The 21425-nt window shown below is 47.3% G+C and overlaps 2 protein-coding genes across 5 annotated transcripts in view; one reads left to right on the forward strand and one right to left on the reverse strand.

The window, feature by feature from the left end:
- The window catches only part of LOC110485424 (lysophosphatidic acid receptor 2), a 35163-nt gene extending 17025 nt beyond the window's left edge, over positions 1–18138 (forward strand). For 2 of the 3 annotated variants that reach the window (XM_036948868.1, XM_036948869.1), the window contains 6 exons: positions 4–479; positions 747–856; positions 3911–3997; positions 4107–4434; positions 9413–9678; positions 17116–18138. In XM_036948868.1, coding sequence (XP_036804763.1) covers positions 254–479; positions 747–856; positions 3911–3997; positions 4107–4434; positions 9413–9678; positions 17116–17214 — 1116 coding nt within the window. In that variant the 5' untranslated portion in view covers positions 4–253 and the 3' untranslated portion in view covers positions 17215–18138. Of the gene's footprint in view, positions 1–3; positions 480–746; positions 857–3910; positions 3998–4106; positions 4435–9412; positions 9679–11451; positions 13234–17115 lie in introns of those variants that run through there. The other variant, XM_036948870.1, reaches the window with a different exon arrangement.
- A 353-nt stretch (positions 18139–18491) lies between these two features.
- LOC118940258 (WAS/WASL-interacting protein family member 2-like) lies at positions 18492–20915 on the reverse strand. 2 transcript variants are annotated; one of them, XM_036948872.1, is made up of 3 exons: positions 20838–20899; positions 20588–20782; positions 18492–20311 (listed from the first exon to the last, which is right to left on the reverse strand). In XM_036948872.1, the coding sequence occupies exon 3, from the start codon at positions 20234–20236 to the stop codon at positions 19217–19219; it is 1020 nt and encodes a 339-aa protein (XP_036804767.1). In that variant the 5' UTR covers positions 20237–20311; positions 20588–20782; positions 20838–20899; the 3' UTR covers positions 18492–19216. The 2 variants fall into 2 exon arrangements, with proteins under 2 accessions (XP_036804767.1, XP_036804766.1); XM_036948871.1 differs by having other exon boundaries at positions 20588–20915.
- Positions 20916–21425: the final 510 nt, after the last annotated feature.

The raw sequence follows: 21425 nt of genomic DNA on the forward strand, positions 1-21425 counted from the left end.
CAGACCAAAGAGAAGGGTCAACGTCTCAGCCCACACACGATTGGAGGAGATAGACGTCAATCAAACTGGACACCGTCCATTCCCTCCCACCCCTCATGGCGAGACCACCCCCAACCCACCAATAGGGCAAGTCCCATCCACTCGAACCCCCGCCACCACTCATCTGTCCGGACAATCCAATTGGTCCCCCTCACTCCACTTAACTCCTGCCCACTCTACGCTCCACCCCATCCACCCCATCTGATTGGTCAAGATGGACAAGTTGACAGACGATGTCCCCGGGTGCTACTACAACCGTACAGTGCAGTTCTTCTACGAACAAAGTGGCAAGAACATCAGCGCCCACTGGCGTCCTCGGGACTACGTGGTGGTGAGCCTGGGCATGGGTGTGTCTGTCATCGTCATCCTGGCCAACATCCTGGTCATGGTGGCCATCTTCATCAACCGACGATTCCACTTCCCTATCTACTATCTGCTAGGTAGGGTGTATGTGTGTGTCTGTCAATTAGCAGCTGCTCCCACTAATTTACCAAATTTACCAGAATTTTCAGAAGTTTTGGTCATTTTTAAATCTACAAAATTTGGTAAATGATACTTTCAATACATTTAGTCATATTTATGTCATATTCTTTATATCTGTGAAAATTCCCTAAAATCCAGAAGTTAACTGGTACATTTTTAGAAAGTTACCAGTAATATTACCCCCCTTAGCAACCCTACTAATGTCCTTGCCGACTATCCCCTAGGCAACCTGGCGGCAGCAGACCTGTTCTCAGGTATTGCCTACCTGCACCTGATGTTCCACACTGGGCCCTGGACCATCAAGCTGTCCAAGAACCAGTGGTTTGTACGCCAGGTAGGAGAGTCCAACACACACCCTAACCCTAACTAACCCTGGACCATCAAGCTGTCCAAGAACCAGTGATTTGTACGCCAGGTAGGAGAGTCCAACACACACCCTAACCCTAACTAACCCTGGACCATCAAGCTGTCCAAGAACCAGTGGTTTGTACGCCAGGTAGGAGAGTCCAACACACACCCTAACCCTAACTAACCCTGGACCATCAATCTGTCCAAGAACCCGTGGTTTGTACGCCAGGTAGGAGAGTCCAACACACACCCTAACTAACCCTGGACCATCAATCTGGCCCAAGAACCCGTGGTTTGTACGCCAGGTAGGAGAGTCCAACACACACCCTAACCCTAACTAACCCTGGACCATCAATCTGGCCCAAGAACCCGTGGTTTGTACGCCAGGTAGGAGAGTCCAACACACACCCTAAACCTAACTAACCCTGGACCATCAATCTGTCCAAGAACCAGTGGTTTGTACTCCAGGTAGGAGAGTCCAACACACACCCTAAACCTAACTAACCCTGGACCATCAATCTGTCCAAGAACCAGTGGTTTGTACGCCAGGTAGGAGAGTCCAACACACACCCTAAACCTAACTAACCCTGGACCATCAATCTGGCCCAAGAACCAGTGGTTTGTACGCCAGGTAGGAGAGTCCAACACACACCCTAACTAACCCTGGACCATCAATCTGGTCCAAGAACCCGTGGTTTGTACGCCAGGTAGGAGAGTCCAACACACACCCTAACTAACCCTGGACCATCAATCTGGTCCAAGAACCCGTGGTTTGTACGCCAGGTAGGAGAGTCCAACACACACCCTAACTAACCCTGGACCATCAATCTGTCCAAGAACCCGTGGTTTGTACGCCAGGTAGGAGAGTCCAACACACACCCTAACTAACCCTGGACCATCAATCTGGCCCAAGAACCAGTGGCTTGTACGCCAGGTAGGAGAGTCCAACACACACCCTAACCCTAACTAACCCTGGACCATCAATCTGTCCAAGAACCCGTGGTTTGTACTCCAGGTAGGAGAGTCCAACACACACCCTAACTAACCCTGGACCATCAATCTGGCCCAAGAACCAATGGCCAGTAAGCCAGGTGCACAAGACAAGTTCTTCCCATAGGATTAGTTGATGCAGAAATGGACTGGCCAAAGGGCAGTTTCTTTTCCACATAATTAGCATTACTTAGCTAGTGATGAGGTCCTTGAGGAAAAAATGGGCCGGCATGTCAGAAAAGCCTGGGCTGATTACTGATCCATGGTCCGTCCCTGAGTTGATGCTTGCTAGGGCCCATTAATCCACATTTTTTCTTTCAAACTGGGAAAACTTTTCCTGTCAAAGTACTGTAGGTTTGTGTGATTTATGCTTACTAAGCTATTATAAGCAAAAGGCCCACATAGTTGAAAAAAGGACCCGCTGTGGTCCAGCAGTTAATGCCGAGGAACCCGGCACACATGTACAGTCGTGGCCAAATGTTTTGAGAATGACTCAAATATTAATTTTCACAACGTCTGCTGTCTCAGTTTGTATGATGGCAATTTGCATAAACTCCTGAATGTTATGAAGAGTGATCAGATGAATTGTCATTAATTGCAAAGTCCGTCTTAGCCATGCAAATGAACTGAATCCCCCAAAAAACATTTCCACTGCATTTCAGCCCTGCCACAAAATGACCAGCTGACATCATGTCAGTGATTCTCTCGTTAACACAGGTGTTGACAAGGCTGGAGATCCCTCTGTCATGCTGATTGAGTTCGAATAACAGACTGGAAGCTTCAAAAGGAGGGTGGGGCTTGGAATCATTGTTCTTCCTCTGTCAACCATGGTTACCTGAAAGGAAACACGTGTCATCATTGCTTTGCACAAAAAGGGCTTCACAGGCAAGGATATTGCTGCCAGTAAGATTGCACCTAAACCAACCATTTATCGGATCATCAAGAACTTCAAGGAGAGCGGTTCAATTGTTGTGAAGAAGGCTTCAGGGCGCCCAAGAAAGTCCAGCAAGCGCCAGGACCGTCTCCTAAAGTTGATTCAGCTGCGGGATCGGGGAACCACCAGTACAGAGTTTTCTCAGGAATGGCAGCAGGCAGGTGTGAGTGCATCTGCACACACAGTGAGGTGAAGACTTTTGGAGGATGGTCTGGTGTCAAGAAGGGCAGCAAAGAAGCCACTTCTCTCCAGGAAAAACATCAGGGACAGACTGATATTCTGCAGAAGGTACAGGGATTGGACTGCTGAGGACTGGGGTAAAGTCATTTTCTCTGATGAATCCCCTTTCTGATTGTTTGGGGCATCATGAAAAAGCTTGTCCGGAGAAGACAAGGTGAGCGCTAGCATCAGTCCTGTGTCATGCCAACAGTAAAGCACCCTGAGATCATTCATGTGTGGGGTTGCTTCTCAGCCACGGGAGCGGGCTCACTCACAAATTTGCCTAAGAACACAGCCATGAATAAAGAATGGTACCAACACATCCTCCGGGAGCAACTTCTCCCAACCATCCAGGAACAGTTTGGTGACAAACAATGCCTTTCCCAGCATAGTGGCGCACCTTGCTATAAGGCAAAAGTGATAACTAAGCGGCTCGGGGAACAAAACATCGATATTTTGGGTCCATGGCCAGGACACTCCCTAGACCTTAATCCCATTGAGAACTTGTGGTCAATCTTCAAGAGGCGGGTGGACAAACACAAACCCACAAATTCTGACAAACTCCAAGAAAACATCCTGCCATCAGTCTGGATGTGACCCAGAAGTTAATTGACAGCATGCCAGGGCGGATTGCAGAGGTCTTGAAAAAGAAGGGTCAACACTGCAAATATTGACTCTTTGCATCAACTTCATGTAATTGTCAATAAAAGCCTTTGACACTCAAAACTTTTGGCCACGACTGTACAGCCAAGTTTACCAGTCAGCGTGGGTTGTAAATCCACCCTCTGGTCTTCTGACTCTCCATCTCTCCTACCTTTCCTGTCTCCTTTCAACTGTCCTATCTCAATCAATATGTTAAAAACCCTTCAAATTTAGATGAATTATTCCTCCCTCCAGACCCTGATCGACTCCAGTCTGACAGCATCGGTGTTGAACCTCCTGGCCATCGCCTTGGAGCGTCACCAGACCATCTTCACCATGCAGGTGTGTGTGTGTGTGTGTGTGTGTGTGTGTTATTACAGTAGAGTGGTCGGGAGAAAGCGGTAGACACATTTCCATCTGTTATGGACTAATAAAGTATATATAATCTCAGCTCCACAGTAAGATGACCAACCGCCGCGTGGTGCTGCTCATCGCCCTTATCTGGGGCCTAGCCATCTTCATGGGCCTGGTTCCCACCATGGGCTGGCACTGTCTGTGTGACCTGGAAAACTGCTCCACCATGGCCCCCATGTACAAACGCTCCTACCTGGTGTTCTGGGCTGTGCTCAACCTGTTCACCTTCTCTCTCATGGTGGCTGCCTACACCAGGATCTTTGTGTACGTCAGACACAAGAGCCAGAGGATGTCTCAGCACACCAGCCAGATACGACACAAGGAGACTGTATTCAACCTGATGAAGACGGTTTCTATGATCCTGGGTGAGGAGGGCCTGGACAACTATATATTATACACACACACACACACACACACACACACACACACACATAGTTGAAGTTTACATACACCTTAGCCAAATATATTTAAACTCAGTTTTTCACAATTCCTGACATTTAGTCCCAGTAAAAATTCCCTGTCTTAGGTCCCTAAAATGCCAGAATAATAGTAGAGAAGGATTTATTTCAGCTTTTATTTCTTTCATCACATTCCCAGTGGGTCAGAAGTTTACATACACTCAATTAGTATTTGGTAGCATTGCCTTTAAATTGTTTAACTTGGGTCAAACGTTTATTTTTATTTCACCTTTATTTAACCAGGTTGAGAACAACTTAGGTTAGTGTACTTAGGTAGGTTAGTGTATGCCAGATAGGCCAGTTGAGAATGAGTTCTCTTTTACAACTGCGACCTGGCCAAGATAAAGCAAAGCAGTGCGACACAAACAACAAACAACAACACAGAGTTACACATGGAATAAACAAACATACAGTCAATAACACTATAGAAAAGTATATGTACAGTGAGTGCAAATGAGGTAAGATAAGTGAGGCAAGGCAATAAATAATCCATAGTGCCGAAATAATTCAGGTTTAGCAATTAAACACTGAAGTGACAGATGTGCAGAAGATATACTGGTGTGCATAGGAGCAAAAAAAATGAATAACAGTATGGGGATGAGGTAGTTGGATGGGCTATTTACAGATGGGCTATATGCAGTGATCTGTGAGCTGCTCTGACAACTGGTGCTTAAAGTTAGAGAGGGAGATCTGAGTCTCCAGCTTCAGTGATTTTTGCAATTCGTTCCAGTATTTGGCAGCAGAGAACTGGAAGGAAATGCGGCCAAACGAGGAATTGGCTTTGGTTTTTTGTTTCATCAGATCAGAGGACATTTCTCCAAAAAGTACGATCTTTGTCCCCATGTGCAGTTGCAAGCTGTAGTTTGGCTTTTTTATGGCGCTTTTAGAGCAGTGGTTTCTTGCTTGCTTAGCGGCCTTTCAGGTTATGTCGATATTTTGTACCTGTTTCCTCCAGCATCTTCACAAGGTCTTTTGCTGTTGTTCTGGGATTGATTTACACTTTTCACACCAAAGTACGTTCATCTCTAGGAGACACCAGAGTTAGTGAGTTAGTTCATCTCTAGGAGACAGAACGCGTCTCCTTCCTGAGCGGTATGACGGCTGCGTGGTCCCATGGTGTTTATACTTGAGTATTATTGTTTGTAAAGATGAACGTGGTACCTTCAGGCGTTTGGAAATTGCTCCCAAGGATGAACCAGACTTGTGGAGGTCTTTTTTTCTGAGGTCTTGGCTGATTTCTTTTGATTTCCCCATGATGTCAAGCAAATAGGCACTGAGTTTGAAGGTAGGCCTTGAAATACATCCACAGGTACACCTCCAATTGACTCAAATTATGTCAATTAGCCTATCAGAAGCTTCTAAAGCCATGACATCATTTTCTGGAATTTTCCAAGCTGTTTAAAGGCACAGTCAGCTTAGTGTATGTAAACTTCTGACTCACTGGAATTGTGATACAGTGAATTATAAGTGAAATAATCTGTCAGTAAACAATCGTTGGAAAAATTACTTGTGTCATGTGTCAAAGTAGATGTCCTAACCGACTTGCCCAAACTATAGTTTGTTAACAAGAAATTTGTGGAGTGGTTGAATAAACTAGTTTTAATGACTCCAACCTAAGTGTATGTAAACTTCTGACTTCAACTGTATATACCTATACACACACACTCTCTCTCTCCGGCATTCAGGCACCTCTCTGGCTTGTCCTAACTCGTTTAACCAGACACTCTACTTCCACCCCCACATCCCTCACTCTCTCCCTCCCTTCCTCCTTCCTTCCTTCCTTCTCCTCTTTCCTGCTTCTCTCCCAAGCTTCTGCTCCAGCATTTTTAACTTCTGATTAAATTCCTCTAGAAGGAATTTGACGTCTGTTTCTCACATATAGGCTCATACAATCCTTGAATTTCTGGTTGTCTCTCTTTCTGGCATAGCAAGTGTGAGTGAGAGAGGCTGTGTGTGTACTCTTTCTGGCATGGTGAGTGAGAGAGGCTGTGTGTGTGTACTCTTTCTGGCATAGCAAGTGTGAGTGAGAGAGGCTGTGTGTGTACTCTTTCTGGCATAGCAAGTGTGAGTGAGAGAGGCTGTGTGTGTACTCTTTCTGGCATGGTAAATGTGAGTGAGAGAGGCTGTGTGTGTACTCTTTCTGGCATTGTAAATGTGAGTGAGAGAGGCTGTGTGTGTACTCTTTCTGGCATGGTGAGTGAGAGAGGCTGTGTGTGTACTCTTTCTGGCATAGCAAGTGTGAGTGAGAGAGGCTGTGTGTGTACTCTTTCTGGCATAGCAAGTGTGAGTGAGAGAGGCTGTGTGTGTGTACTCTTTCTGGCATAGCAAGTGTGAGTGAGAGAGGCTGTGTGTGTACTCTTTCTGGCATAGCAAGTGTGAGTGAGAGAGGCTGTGTGTGTACTCTTTCTGGCATAGCAAGTGTGAGTGAGAGAGGCTGTGTGTGTACTCTTTCTGGCATAGCAAGTGTGAGTGAGAGAGGCTGTGTGTGTACTCTTTCTGGCATAGCAAGTGTGAGTGAGAGAGGCTGTGTGTGTGTACTCTTTCTGGCATAGCAAGTGTGAGTGAGAGAGGCTGTGTGTGTACTCTTTCTGGCATAGCAAGTGTGAGTGAGAGAGGCTGTGTGTGTACTCTTTCTGGCATGGTGAGTGAGAGAGGCTGTGTGTGTGTACTCTTTCTGGCATAGCAAGTGTGAGTGAGAGAGGCTGTGTGTGTACTCTTTCTGGCATAGCAAGTGTGAGTGAGAGAGGCTGTGTGTGTACTCTTTCTGGCATGGTGAGTGAGAGAGGCTGTGTGTGTGTACTCTTTCTGGCATAGCAAGTGTGAGTGAGAGAGGCTGTGTGTGTATTCTTTCTGGCATTGTAAGTGTGAGTGAGAGAGGCTGTGTGTGTACTCTTTCTGGCATAGCAAGTGTGAGTGAGAGAGGCTGTGTGTGTACTCTTTCTGGCATAGCAAGTGTGAGTGAGAGAGGCTGTGTGTGTACTCTTTCTGGCATGGTAAGTGTGAGTGAGAGAGGCTGTGTGTGTTTGGGGTTTTACTGGATACCAGAAGTCCTCCCAGGATGGTAAAACAAAGAACATTCAGACAATTGGGGACATTTCGCCGGTCCTCACAAGGAAAGAGGCTCATTCACGCTTAGGGGTTAGGGTTAGGGGTTAGGTTTAGGGTTAGATGTTAGGGGTTAGGTTTAGGGTTAGATGTTAGGGTTTAGGGGTTAGATGTTAGATGTTAGGGGTTAGGTTTAGGGTTAGGTTTAGGGTTAGATGTTAGGGGTTAGGTTTAGGGTTAGATGTTAGGGGTTAGGTTTAGGGTTAGATGTTAGGGGTTAGGTTTAGGGTTAGATGTTAGGGGTTAGGTTTAGGGTTAGATGTTAGGGGTTAGGTTTAGGGTTAGATGTTAGGGGTTAGGTTTAGGGTTAGATGTTAGGGGTTTAGGGTTAGATGTTAGGGGTAGGTTTAGGGTTAGATGTTAGGGTTTAGGGTTAGATGTTAGGGGTTAGGGTTAGATGTTAGGGGTTAGGTTTAGGGTTAGATGTTAGGGGTAGGTTTAGGGTTAGATGTTAGGGGTTAGGTTTAGGGTTAGATGTTAGGGGTTAGGTTTAGGGTTAGATGTTAGGGGTTAGGTTTAGGGTTAGATGTTAGGGGTTAGGGTTAGGGGTTAGGTTAGGGGTTAGGTTTAGGGTTAGATGTTAGGGGTTAGGGTTAGATGTTAGGGGTAGGTTTAGGGTTAGATGTTAGGCGTTAGGTTTAGGGTTAGATGTTAGGTTTAGGGTTATATGTTAGGGGTTAGGTTTAGGGTTAGATGTTAGGGTTTAGGTTTGGGGTTAGATGTTAGGGGTTAGGTTTAGGGTTAGATGTTAGGGGTTAGGTTTAGGGTTAGATGTTAGGGGTTAGGTTTAGGGTTAGATGTTAGGGGTAGGTTTAGGGTTAGATGTTAGGGGTTAGATGTTAGGGGTTAGGTTTAGGGTTAGGGTTTAGGGGTTAGGTTTAGGGTTAGATGTTAGGGGTTAGGTTTAGGGTTAGATATTAGGGGTTAGGTTTAGGGTTAGATGTTAGGGAAAATAGGATTTTGAATGGGAATCAATTGTTTGGTCCTCACAAGGATAGTAAAACAAAAAATGTGAGTGAGGAATGTCTGCATGTCCTGACAGGGAACAGCATAGTTAAACAACCACGACGCAAATACACTCCTCCATTTCAACCTCCCCTTCTCTCTGTCACAGTGTGTCTGTGTGTGTGTCTGTGTGTGTGTCTGTGTGTGTCTCTGTGTCTCTGTGTCTGTGTACAGTATGAATTCCTGAAGGGTGAAATTGTGTAATTGAATATTATCATAATGAAATCAGATCTGTCCGACCAACCCCAAGCCACACACCGACAGTGGATACTGACTCTGTGTGTACAGTATTCACTGACCAGCTCACATTTTACAATTGTCTCTCCCCCTCCTCCTCCTCTCCTCCCCCTCTCCTCCTCTCCCCCTCCTCCTCCTCCTCCTCCTCTCCTCCTCTCCCCCCCCCCCTCTCCTCTCCTCCCCCCTCCCCCTCTCCTCCCCCTCCCCCTCTCCTCCTCTTTTCCCCCTCCTCTCCTCCCCCCTCTCCTCTCCCCCCCTCCTCTCCTCCCCCTCTCCTCCCCCTCCTCCTCTCCTCTCCCCCCCTCCTCCCCCTCTCCTCCTCTTTTCCCCCTCCTCTCCTCCCCCCTCTCCTCTCCCCCCCTCCTCTCCTCCCCCTCCCCTCCCCCTCTCCTCCCCTCCCCTCCCCCTCTCCTCCCCCTCCCCCTCCCCTCTCCTTCCCCTCCTCCTCCCCTCTCCTCCCCCTCTCCTCCCCCTCTCCTCTCCTCCCCCTCTCCTCCCCCTCCTCCTCTCCTCTCCCCCCCTCATCCCCCTCCTCCAGGTTGTTTTGTGATCTGCTGGACCCCGGGCCTGGTGTTGTTGATGTTGGATGGTCTGGGCTGTGAATCTTGCCAGGTGCTGCGTTATGAGAAGTACTGTCTGGTCCTGGCTGAGTGTAACTCCCTGGTCAACCCCATCATCTACAGCTTCAGAGACACGGACATGTTACAGACCTTCAAGCGGATCCTCTGCTGCCTGTGTCGCCGCGGCGACGCCGGCCGCAAAGACACGCTGTCCGGCATGCGCTGCAACACCCTGGAGCAAGAGGTACTCTCCGAGAGCAACGGCAACAATCACCACGACAACCACAACGACAACAACAATCATATAAGTCCCCGCGGCGACCACTCGGACACAGACGATTAGACGAGGACAGTAGACACATATAGGTGACAGACGTACGATGACGACGTTACATCAGTTACACCGTAACAATGTCAACACTGACAGGGTGCTATAGTAACTTTCATTACCATGCCCAGACAACTAGCTAACAGTCCTGTGACAACAATGTAGCTACGCTGTCACAATGACATAAACTACACCGTAACAATGTCAACACTGACAGGGTGCTATAGCAACTTTCATTACCATGCCCAGACAACTAGCTAACAGTCCTGTGACAACAATGTAGCTACACTGTCACAATGACATAAACTACACCGTAACAACAACGTTATGGCCTCCAAACTATACCATAGCAACCACCATGCACTGACACACCTTAACAACATCAACCACTGTAACCACTACAACTTAACAAAACATTTTTTGAAATAACTACACTGGACAAAAGACCACTTAAGTGACTACTACCAAGTAACAAAATACCATGGCAACACCTACGTCAACGTAACACAATACCACAACAACACCTACAAATACAACAACATAACAAAATACCATGACACCACTTACAATAAGTACAATGTAACAAAATACCATGGCAACACCTACGTCAACGTAACACAATATCACGACACCACTTACAATAAGTACAATGTAACAAAATACCATGGCAACACCTACGTCAACGTAACACAATACCACGACACCACTTACAACAACGACAACGTAACACAATACCACGACAACACCTACAATAAGTACAATGTAACAAAATACCACGACAACACCTACAACAACGACAACGTAACACAATACCACGACAACACCTACAATAAGTACAATGTAACAAAATACCATGACAACACCTACAATAACAACAACGTAACAAAATACCATGACAACACTTACAACAACAGAATTACAGTGGAACATGTACCACAACAATGTCACAAAATAGCCCTACAACAACCAGGCCTCGACGACCACCACCTCCCGATTCAGAGAGGGTTGGGTTAAATGCGGAAGACACATTTCAGTAGGAGGCATTCGGTTGTACAACTGACGAGGTATCTTCCTCTCCCTTTACAAGCAGACAGAGAATATGGCCTATATGAGTGTTTGTAGCATCGTTGTTATAATACTGTATGTGGCGCTGTAACATAGCAGCCCTGTCAGTCTCTGTTCTAATCAATATAGAACCATATGAATAGTTAATCATGCAGATATTATTGTTTGGAAACTAACGGTAGCTGTACTGTCTGGAGAAGTGACTGCGTGTTTTTAGAAACCGGAGCCTACGTGCTGTTTGTAAAAAGAGACCTGATCAAACATAACGTTGTGAGTGGATTGAGAATGATGGGGCTGATTTCTCCTCTGTTAACATGGTGCTGTTTGTAAAAAGAGACCTGATCAAACATAACGTTGTGAGTGGATTGAGAATGATGGGGCTGATTTCTCCTCTGTTAACATGGTGCTGTTTGTAAAAAGAGACCTGATCAAACATAACGTTGTGAGTGGATTGAGAGTGATGGGGCTGATTTCTCTACTCTGTTAACATGGTGCTGTTTGTAAAAAGAGACCTGATCAAACATAACGTTGTGAGTGGATTGAGAGTGATGGGGCTGATTTCTCTACTCTGTTAACATGGTGCCGTGCAGCTTCTAACGCAGATGTCTCAATCTGTGTGTCTAGAGAGAGAGAGACGTTCTACAACGCCAAGACTTGAATGAGTCCGGTTGAGTAAGACCAGCCCCCCGCGGTGAATGTTTTGGTCTTCATCTGGGTCCATACTGGACTCTGATAATGCAACTGTTTTCCATACAGACTTTCTATATAGTGACAATGTCTCTAGAACGTTGTTGGAACATTGTTGGAACGTTGTAGGAAGGCTGTCTGCCTGGTGGGATGTGAACCAGATGTTAAAGTGGTTCAAAGGGGTCTGACTAGTTGTCATGTTTCCTGTGACCTGTAGCTATGGCATGTTCACACACACACACACACACACACACACACACCACCCACACACACACCACACACACACCACCCACACACAAACAAACACACGGCTGACTCATCACTGTGTCGTTGCTCTCTGTGTGGAGACACAGGAGTGTGTGTGTGTTTACAGTACCCCACACAAACACCAGTTAAACGTCTACACATCCTGTCAGTGATGTCACTAATGGAGAACGAACACAATTACAGGCAGGGGGGGGGAAACATTTCAGTGTCTCACGCAATTCTGCACTAACTCTGGTGTGACAGTGAAATATGTTCCCCTCGTACTTACCCTACCCCACCCATGACACGGACTGTCATTTTGTTTTACACACACACACACACACACACACACACACACACACACACACAGTAAAGTGTGATATACATTAGCGCCCCCCAGTGGTCAAGTGAAATCAAGTCGTCCTCTTCTACACTCCTGGGGCCACGTCCCAATTGTCTCTTCTTCCTCCCAAAGTGTGCACTCGTTCACTTCCCTTCACTGATTTGAAAGGAAATGACTGGTTTAAGAAATAATGGTGGGAACTCCCTCCAGCCCTCCACCAATCCAATGCTGTCAGATGTATGGTGGGAACTCCCTCCAGCCCTCCACCAATCCAATGCTGTCAGATGTATGGTGGGAACTCCCTCCAGCCCTCCACCAACCCAATGCTATCAGATGTATGGTGGGAACTCCCTCCAGCCCTCCACCAATCCAATGCTGTCAGATGTATGGTGGGAACTCCCTCCAGCCCTCCACCAACCCAATGCTATCAGATGTATGGTGGGAACTCCCTCCAGCCCTCCACCAACCCAATGCTGTCAGATGTATGGTGGGAACTCCCTCCAGCCCTCCACCAACCCAATGCTGTCAGATGTATGGTGGGAACTCCCTCCAGCCCTCCACCAACCCAATGCTGTCAGATGTATGGTGGGAACTCCCTCCAGCCCTCCACCAATCCAATGCTGTCAGATGTATGGTGGGAACTCCCTCCAGCCCTCCACCAACCCAATGCTGTCAGATGTATGGTGGGAACTCCCTCCAGCCCTCCACCAATCCAATGCTGTCAGATGTATGGTGGGAACTCCCTCCAGCCCTCCACCAACCCAATGCTATCAGATGTATGGTGGGAACTCCCTCCAGCCCTCCACCAACCCAATGCTGTCAGATGTATGGTGGGAACTCCCTCCAGCCCTCCACCAACCCAATGCTATCAGATGTATGGTGGGAACTCCCTCCAGCCCTCCACCAACCCAATGCTGTCAGATGTGTGGAATGTCATGAACGAGTGCATCCTTCAGGAGAAAGGAGAGATCATTGGGACGTACCCCAACTCTCTCCCTCTCTGACTGTCTGTCCATCTGTCTCTCTGACTGTAGTGAACGGGTGCACCCTTAAGGAGAGACCATTGGGACGTACCCCAACTCTCACCCTTACTGGCTGAAATCATCTCTGAAAAGGGAAAATGTTTATAACTGAGAAACTATAAAAGGGAAATGCTGGTTATGAATATTTAAATATATAAATATGCCTGTTAATATGCATTATTTCCATAAGCACGTATGAAAACACATTTTTCCAGATTGTAAAATAAAACAATACTCCATTTAACAGAGAAACTGTTTTTTCTCATTTAAACATCTGTTACTGTTTTTTAGTTTTATTTTTGTACCAAAAAATCTCTGAAAATAAAACCTGAAAAATGAAAATATTCCTAATCTGTGCCTGTCTGCCTGATCGCTTGGTTATGCCTGGCGGCATCGGGGTGCGGCCATCGCTTGATCATGTCTGTCTTTTATGATGCTGCCAGGAACGAGAATTAGGACACAAACTAGAAGTTAAACATATTAGTCATTTAGCAGACGCTCTTATCCACAGCCACTTACAGGAGCACCAGGGTTAAAGTGCCTTGCTCAAGGGCACGTTGACAGATTCTTCCCCTAGTCGTCTCGGTTACTGTCCCAACACGCTTAACCGCTTGGCTACCTACCACCCACAGAAATGGCTCAATAAATAGGTTGTGGGTTATAGTTGGGTTTCATTTAGGTTATAGCTTGGTTGTATTGTGTCCTTATTGTGTTTCCTATCTGTACGCGCTGTGATCCAGCTTATTGCTGTGCTTGTCATGGAGAGGAGCAGGGAGGATATCTGTACGCGCTGTGATCCAGCTTATTGCTGTGCTTGTCATGGAGAGGAGCAGGGAGGATATCTGTACGCGCTGTGATCCAGCTTATTGCTGTGCTTGTCATGGAGAGGAGCAGGGAGGATATCTGTACGTGCTGTGATCCAGCTTATTGCTGTGCTTGTCATGGAGAGGAGCAGGGAGGATATCTGTACGCGCTGTGATCCAGCTTATTGCTGTGCTTGTCATGGAGAGGAGCAGGGAGGATATCTGTACGCGCTGTGATCCAGCTTATTGCTGTGCTTGTCATGGAGAGGAGCAGGGAGGATATCTGTACGCGCTGTGATCCAGCTTATTGCTGTGCTTGTCATGGAGAGGAGCAGGGAGGATATCTGTACGTGCTGTGATCCAGCTTATTGCTGTGCTTGTCATGGAGAGGAGCAGGGAGGATATCTGTACGCGCTGTGATCCAGCTTATTGCTGTGCTTGTCATGGAGAGGAGCAGGGAGGATATCTGTACGCGCTGTGATCCAGCTTATTGCTGTGCTTGTCATGGAGAGGAGCAGGGAGGATATCTGTACGCGCTGTGATCCAGCTTATTGCTGTGCTTGTCATGGAGAGGAGCAGGGAGGATATCTGTACGTGCTGTGATCCAGCTTATTGCTGTGCTTGTCATGGAGAGGAGCAGGGAGGATATCTGTACGCGCTGTGATCCAGCTTATTGCTGTGCTTGTCATGGAGAGGAGCAGGGAGGATATCTGTATGTGCTGTGATCCAGCTTATTGCTGTGCTTGTCATGGAGAGGAGCAGGGAGGATATCTGTACGCGCTGTGATCCAGCTTATTGCTGTGCTTGTCATGGAGAGGAGCAGGGAGGATATCTGTACGCGCTGTGATCCAGCTTATTGCTGTGCTTGTCATGGAGAGGAGCAGGGAGGATATCTGTACGCGCTGTGATCCAGCTTATTGCTGTGCTTGTCATGGAGAGGAGCAGGGAGGATAACTGTACGCGCTGTGATCCAGCTTATTGCTGTGCTTGTCATGGAGAGGAGCAGGGAGGATATCTGTACGCGCTGTGATCCAGCTTATTGCTGTGCTTGTCATGGAGAGGAGCAGGGAGGATATCTGTACGCGCTGTGATCCAGCTTATTGCTGTGCTTGTCATGGAGAGGAGCAGGGAGGATATCTGTACGTGCTGTGATCCAGCTTATTGCTGTGCTTGTCATGGAGAGGAGCAGGGAGGATATCTGTACGCGCTGTGATCCAGCTTATTGCTGTGCTTGTCATGGAGAGGAGCAGGGAGGATATCTGTACGCACTGTGATCCAGCTTATTGCTGTGCTTGTCATGGAGAGGAGCAGGGAGGATATCTGTACGCGCTGTGATCCAGCTTATTGCTGTGCTTGTCATGGAGAGGAGCAGGGAGGATATCTGTACGCGCTGTGATCCAGCTTATTGCTGTGCTTGTCATGGAGAGGAGCAGGGAGGATATCTGTATGTGCTGTGATCCAGCTTATTGCTGTGCTTGTCATGGAGAGGAGCAGGGAGGATATCTGTACGCGCTGTGATCCAGCTTATTGCTGTGCTTGTCATGGAGAGGAGCAGGGAGGATATCTGTACGCGCTGTGATCCAGCTTATTGCTGTGCTTGTCATGGAGAGGAGCAGGGAGGATATCTGTATGTGCTGTGATCCAGCTTATTGCTGTGCTTGTCATGGAGAGGAGCAGGGAGGATATCTGTATGTGCTGTGATCCAGCTTATTGCTGTGCTTGTCATGGAGAGGAGCAGAGATGAAGCTACTGAACACCTCTGTGAAAGACACCACACTGTATTTCTCTGTTTCTTCATCTCTATCTCTCTCCGATGGCTGGACCTTACTAACTCTCTCTTTCTCCTTTCTCCCCTCTCTCCTCATCCCCTTCACCCTGCCTCTCCATCTCTCTTTCTCTCCTCGTCCTCCACCTAATCCCCTTCACCCTGCCTCTCTTTCTCTCCTCGTCCTCCACCTAATCCCCTTCACCCTGCCTCTCTTTCTCTCCTCGTCCTCCACCTAATCCCCTTCACCCTGCCTCTCTTTCTCTCCTCGTCCTCCACCTAATCCCCTTCACCCTGCTTCTCCATCTCTCTCCTCGTCCTCCACCTAATCCCCTTCACCCTGCCTCTCTTTCTCTCCTCGTCCTCCACCTAATCCCCTTCACCCTGCTTCTCCATCTCTCTCCTCGTCCTCCACCTAATCCCCTTCACCCTGCCTCACTTTCTCTCCTCGTCCTCCACCTAATCCCCTTCACCCTGCCTCTCTTTCTCTCCTCGTCCTCCACCTAATCCCCTTCATCCTTCCTCTCCATCCCTCTCTTTCTCCCCTCTCGCCTCATCCCCTTTCACCCTGCATCTCCATCCCTCTTTCTCCCCTCTCTCCTCATCCCCTTCACCCTGCCTCTCCATCCCTCTCTTTCTCCCCTCTCTCCTCGTCCCCTTCACCCTGCATCTCCATCCCTCTTTCTCCCCTCTCTCCTCATCCCCTTCACCTTGCCTCTCCATCCCTCTTTCTCCCCTCTCTCCTCGTCCCCTTCACCCTGCCTCTCCATCCCTCTCTTTCTCCTTTCATCCTCTCTCCTCGTCCCCTTCACCCTGCCTCTCCATCCCTCTCTCCTCGTCCCCTTCATCCTCCCTCTCTCCTCGTCCCCTTCACCCTGCCTCTCCATCCCTCTCTCCTCGTCCCCTTCATCCTCCCTCTCCATCCCTCTCTCCTCGTCCCCTTCATCCTCCCTCTCCATCCCTCTCTCCTCGTCCCCTTCACCCTGCCTCTCCATCCCTCTCTCCTCGTCCCCTTGACCCTGCCTCTCCATCCCTCTCTCCTCGTCCCCTTCATCCTCCCTCTCCATCCCTCTCTCCTCGTCCCCTTCATCCTCCCTCTCCATCCCTCTCTCCTCGTCCCCTTCATCCTCCCTCTCCATCCCTCTCTCCTCGTCCCCTTCATCCTCCCTCTCCATCCCTCTCTCCTCGTTCCCTTCACCCTGCCTCTCCATCCCTCTCTCCTCGTCCCCTTCATCCTCCCTCTCCATCCTCTCTCCTCGTCCCCTTCATCCTCCCTCTCCATCCTCTCTCCTCGTCCCCTTCATCCTCCCTCTCCATCCTCTCTCCTCGTCCCCTTCATCCTCCCTCTCCATCCTCTCTCCTCGTCCCCTTCATCCTCCCTCTCCATCCTCTCTCCTCGTCCCCTTCATCCTGCCTCTCCAGCCGTATGAGAATGGTGATGCGGAGCTGGTGGAGAAGACCAGGGGAGCTCCTCTCATCCTGAAGGGAACAGAGGACATGATGACGTCCACAGAGAGCTGACACGAGCATGCGCACGCACACACACACACACACACATAGTGTGTGATTATTTGGGGGGAGTTTCTGAATCATGCTAAATGTTTTTATTGTATAGATGTGATAGTTTAGTTGTATTGATGTAAAATGTTGTTTGTATGATACTGTATGTTACAGAAAACATGACTACAGTTACCTACAGGCACTGACATTTCTGTTTGAAACAACTTTATTGACATTGTCCCATATACACTCCTCAGATATGTGTTGACACGTGGTCTACCTGAGCCAGTCAGCTCAGTAGAAAAGTCATCATTACAATCACAACTGTATATTTCTGACTTTTTATTTTTCATTTGACATTTTATTTATGCATTTTTGTTGTTGTTGATCTTACGATAATAGTCTGCGCTGAGTGTATACAGTGAGGGGAGAGGTGTGTGTGCAGGGGTTGGAGAGGTGTGTGTGTATGTGTACTGCATAACATGTTAGGTGAGTTTTAAGAAGGGGGGGGGGGTATTTGTAAAGACACTTTACTGTTATTAAATGTATTGTTAGGTTCTGAACAGAGTAAAAACTCAAACGGACGACTGGTAAAAACTCAAACGGACGACTGGTAAAAACTCAAACCAAGTTTATTCACCGCACTGAATGCCTCAGCTGCAAGCACATTTCACACATGATCAAACAGGCATTTATACATCAGGGGTGTATCTTATCAGAACTGCCATCTGTTGCCCAATACTGCCTACATGTTGCATCGTTGTCTTGGCCTTCCAGCCATCTGCCAGCCGTCCCTCTTATCTGTCTAGCTGTCTGGAGAATGAAGGAATAGACTATAGGCCAGTCTGTATTGTAGACTGATGTGTTCTGGTTGTTTCTGTGACTTCACAATCAGTTTCATGGTTAGAAATGATGGAAACCGCTTCTATTAAAGAACCTACAACACTTCTGACTGTCCGTCCATCTGTCTCTCTGTTACGGTCTGTCCATCGGTCTCTGTTACTGTCTGTCCATCTGTCTCTCTGTTACTGTCTGTCCATCGGTCTCTGTTACTGTCTGTCCATCTGTCTCTCTGTTACTGTCTGTCCTTCTGTCTCTCTGTTACTATCTGTCTCTCTGTTACTGTCTGTCCATCGGTCTCTCTGTTACTGTCTGTCCATCGGTCTCTCTGTTACTGTCTGTCCATCTGTCTCTGTTACTGTCTGTCCATCTGTATCTGTTACTGTCTGTCCATCTGTCTCTCTGTTACTGTCTGTCCATCTGTCTCTGTTACTGTCTGTCCATCTGTCTCTGTTACTGTCTGTCCATCGGTCTCTCTGTTACTGTCTGTCCATCTGTCTCTGTTACTGTCTGTCCATCGGTCTCTCTGTTACTGTCTGTCCATCTCTCCCTCTCTCTGACTGTCTGTCCATCTCTGACTCTGTAGTGAACGGGTGCACCCTTAAGGAGAGATTACTGGTACGTACCCCAACTCTCACCATTACTGGCTGAAATCATCTCTGAAAAGGGAAAATGTTTATAACTGAGAAACTATAAAAGGGAAATGCTGGTTATGAATATTGAAATATGCCTGTTAATATGCATTATTTTCATAAGCACATATGAAAACATTTTTCACCATAAAAATAATTTCCCCAAATTACAGACTACATGTTGAGAAGCTGTTATTTTTCTCTTTCATTTAAAAAAATCTGTTACTGTTTTTTAGTTTTATTTTTGTACCAAAACATCTCTAAATAAAGCCAGAAAAATGAACACATTCCTAATCTGTGTCTGTCTGCCTGATCGCTTGGTTATGCCTGGCGGCGGCCATCGCTTGATCATGTCTGTCTTTATGATGCTGCTAGGAACGAGAATAAAGACACAAACTAGAAGTTAAACACTCTCTGTCCACCTGTCTCTCTCTGTCCACCGGTCTCTCTGACTGTCTGTCCATCCATCCACCTGTCTCTCTGTCCACCGGTCTGTCCTGTCTGCTTGCCTGTCCATCCATCCGTCTCTCTGTCCAGGGCCGAGGTCAGGTTTAAAGTAAGGGGTTAACATTTGCCAGGGATAATCTCTCTTTGGGAGGTGATTCCTTCTTGATGTTAACCAGAGAGAATATCGTTTTGGCTGGTGGTGGAGTAGGTGATTCCTTCTTGGTGTTAACCAGAGATAATATATTTTTGGCTGGTGGAGGAGGAGGTGATTCCTTCTTGGTGTTAAGCAGAGATAATATATTTTTGGCTGGTGGTGGAGGAGGTGATTCCTTCTTGGTGTTAAGCAGAGAGAATATATTTTTGGCTGGTGGTGGAGGAGGTGATTCCTTCTTGGTGTTAAGCAGAGATAATATATTTTTGGCTGGTGGTGGAGGAGGTGATTCCTTCTTGGTGTTAAGCAGAGAGAATATATTTTTGGCTGGTGGTGGAGGAGGTGATTCCTTCTTGGTGTTAAGCAGAGAGAATATATTTTTGGCTGGTGGTGGAGGAGGTGATTCCTTCTTGGTGTTAAGCAGAGATAATATATTTTTGGCTGGTGGTGGAGGAGGTGATTCCTTCTTGGTGTTAAGCAGAGAGAATATATTTTTGGCTGGTGGTGGAGGAGGTGATTCCTTCTTGGTGTTAAGCAGAGAGAATATATTTTTGGCTGGTGGTGGAGGAGGTGATTCCTTCTTGGTGTTAAGCAGAGAGAATATCTTCTGCTCTCCTTTCTTCCTCTTACCCAGAGAGAGAGACTTCGGTGACACTGACTCCTTCCTAGAGTTACCCAATGACAGCCTCTTGATTGACAGCGACTCCTTCCTCTTCCCGGCCACTGAAAACGTATTATTGGGAGTAAGGACCTCCCTCTTCAGGTTATCCACTGACAGTTTGTCCAGAGGAGGAATAATGATGCTTCTCTTCTGTTTCTTACTGGATAGTGCCCCCTTCAGTTCACTCCAGGTCAACACTGAGTCCTGTTTCTTACTGGATAGTGCCCCCTTCAGTTCAGTCCAGGTCAACACTGAGTCCTGTTTCTTCTTTCTCCCCCCAAATACAGTCTTCTTAGAGGAGGAGCCCCCCATAGCAGACAGGGGGAGAGGAGCCCACCGTAGCAGACAGGGAGGAGAGGAAGAGAGCTGAGGTTCTTGTGTACTGATCTGGAATGACATAATAGCAAACGGTTCATTAATACTAAGTTGAAATGACCCAAAACAGACATAATGCAAGACTACTCATTTGCACATAGACACACACACACACACATAGACACACACACACACACCAAACAAACAGCTGAACTTGGACATGAAACAAACATTCACAAGCAAATATTGGGAAAGACATATACACTTAGACATGGTACACAAAACCAGCATACAGTCAAACACCACAAACAAACTTTCAGAACATCTCTCTCACACACAGATACTCACTGTAGTTGTGTGTTGTGTCAGTCTGCTGTCTCGCAAGTCTCCTCTGTGTCTCAGTCAAAATGGAGGCTGTATGACAGTAACACACCTGTTCTTCACCGAGTCAGGACTAAGATCAGATTGAGGATCAGATTCTAACCCACCTGTTCTTCCCCGAGTCAGGACTAAGATCAGATTGAGGATCAGATTCTAACCCACCTGTTCTTCACCGAGTCAGGACTAAGATCAGATTGAGGATCAGATTCTAACCCACCTGTTACATTACTGATCAGAAGCTGTAAGTAACTTTAGTGTTGTCATCACCAGACAGGTTTAACAGGCTACACTGCATTCTAGCTGACTGTTCATCTTTGTGTGCATCCTAAAGTGGGGGGGTTAGAAAACCTCTTCAGGCCACACCCCCTTCAGGCCACATCCCTCTTCAGACCACACCCCTCTTCAGACCACACCCCTCTTCAGACCACACACCTCTTCAGGCCACACACCTCTTCAGACCACACCCCTCTTCAGGCCACACACCTCCTCAGACCACACCCCTCTTCAGACCACACCCCTCTTCAGACCACACCCCTCTTCAGACCACATCCCTCTTCAGGCCACACTTGAACATCTTGAACCAGATAGAAAGAATGGAGGAATGATGATGGACCTGTATATTTTAATAACTGACCTTTTTCCACCAACAAATCAGTCCACCCCCCCAAAAGTTTACCCATCCCTGCTGATATAGAATCACTCTCCCTCCTCCTCTCTCAATCACATTTAGTTATACAGCCCTTTTTACATCAACAAATCAGTCCACCCCCCCAAAAGTTTACCCATCCCTGCTGATATAGAATCA

The sequence above is a fragment of the Oncorhynchus mykiss genome, chromosome 17 (assembly GCF_013265735.2).
Source record: "Oncorhynchus mykiss isolate Arlee chromosome 17, USDA_OmykA_1.1, whole genome shotgun sequence".
In the NCBI taxonomy this organism is placed as follows: Eukaryota; Metazoa; Chordata; class Actinopteri; order Salmoniformes; family Salmonidae; genus Oncorhynchus; species Oncorhynchus mykiss.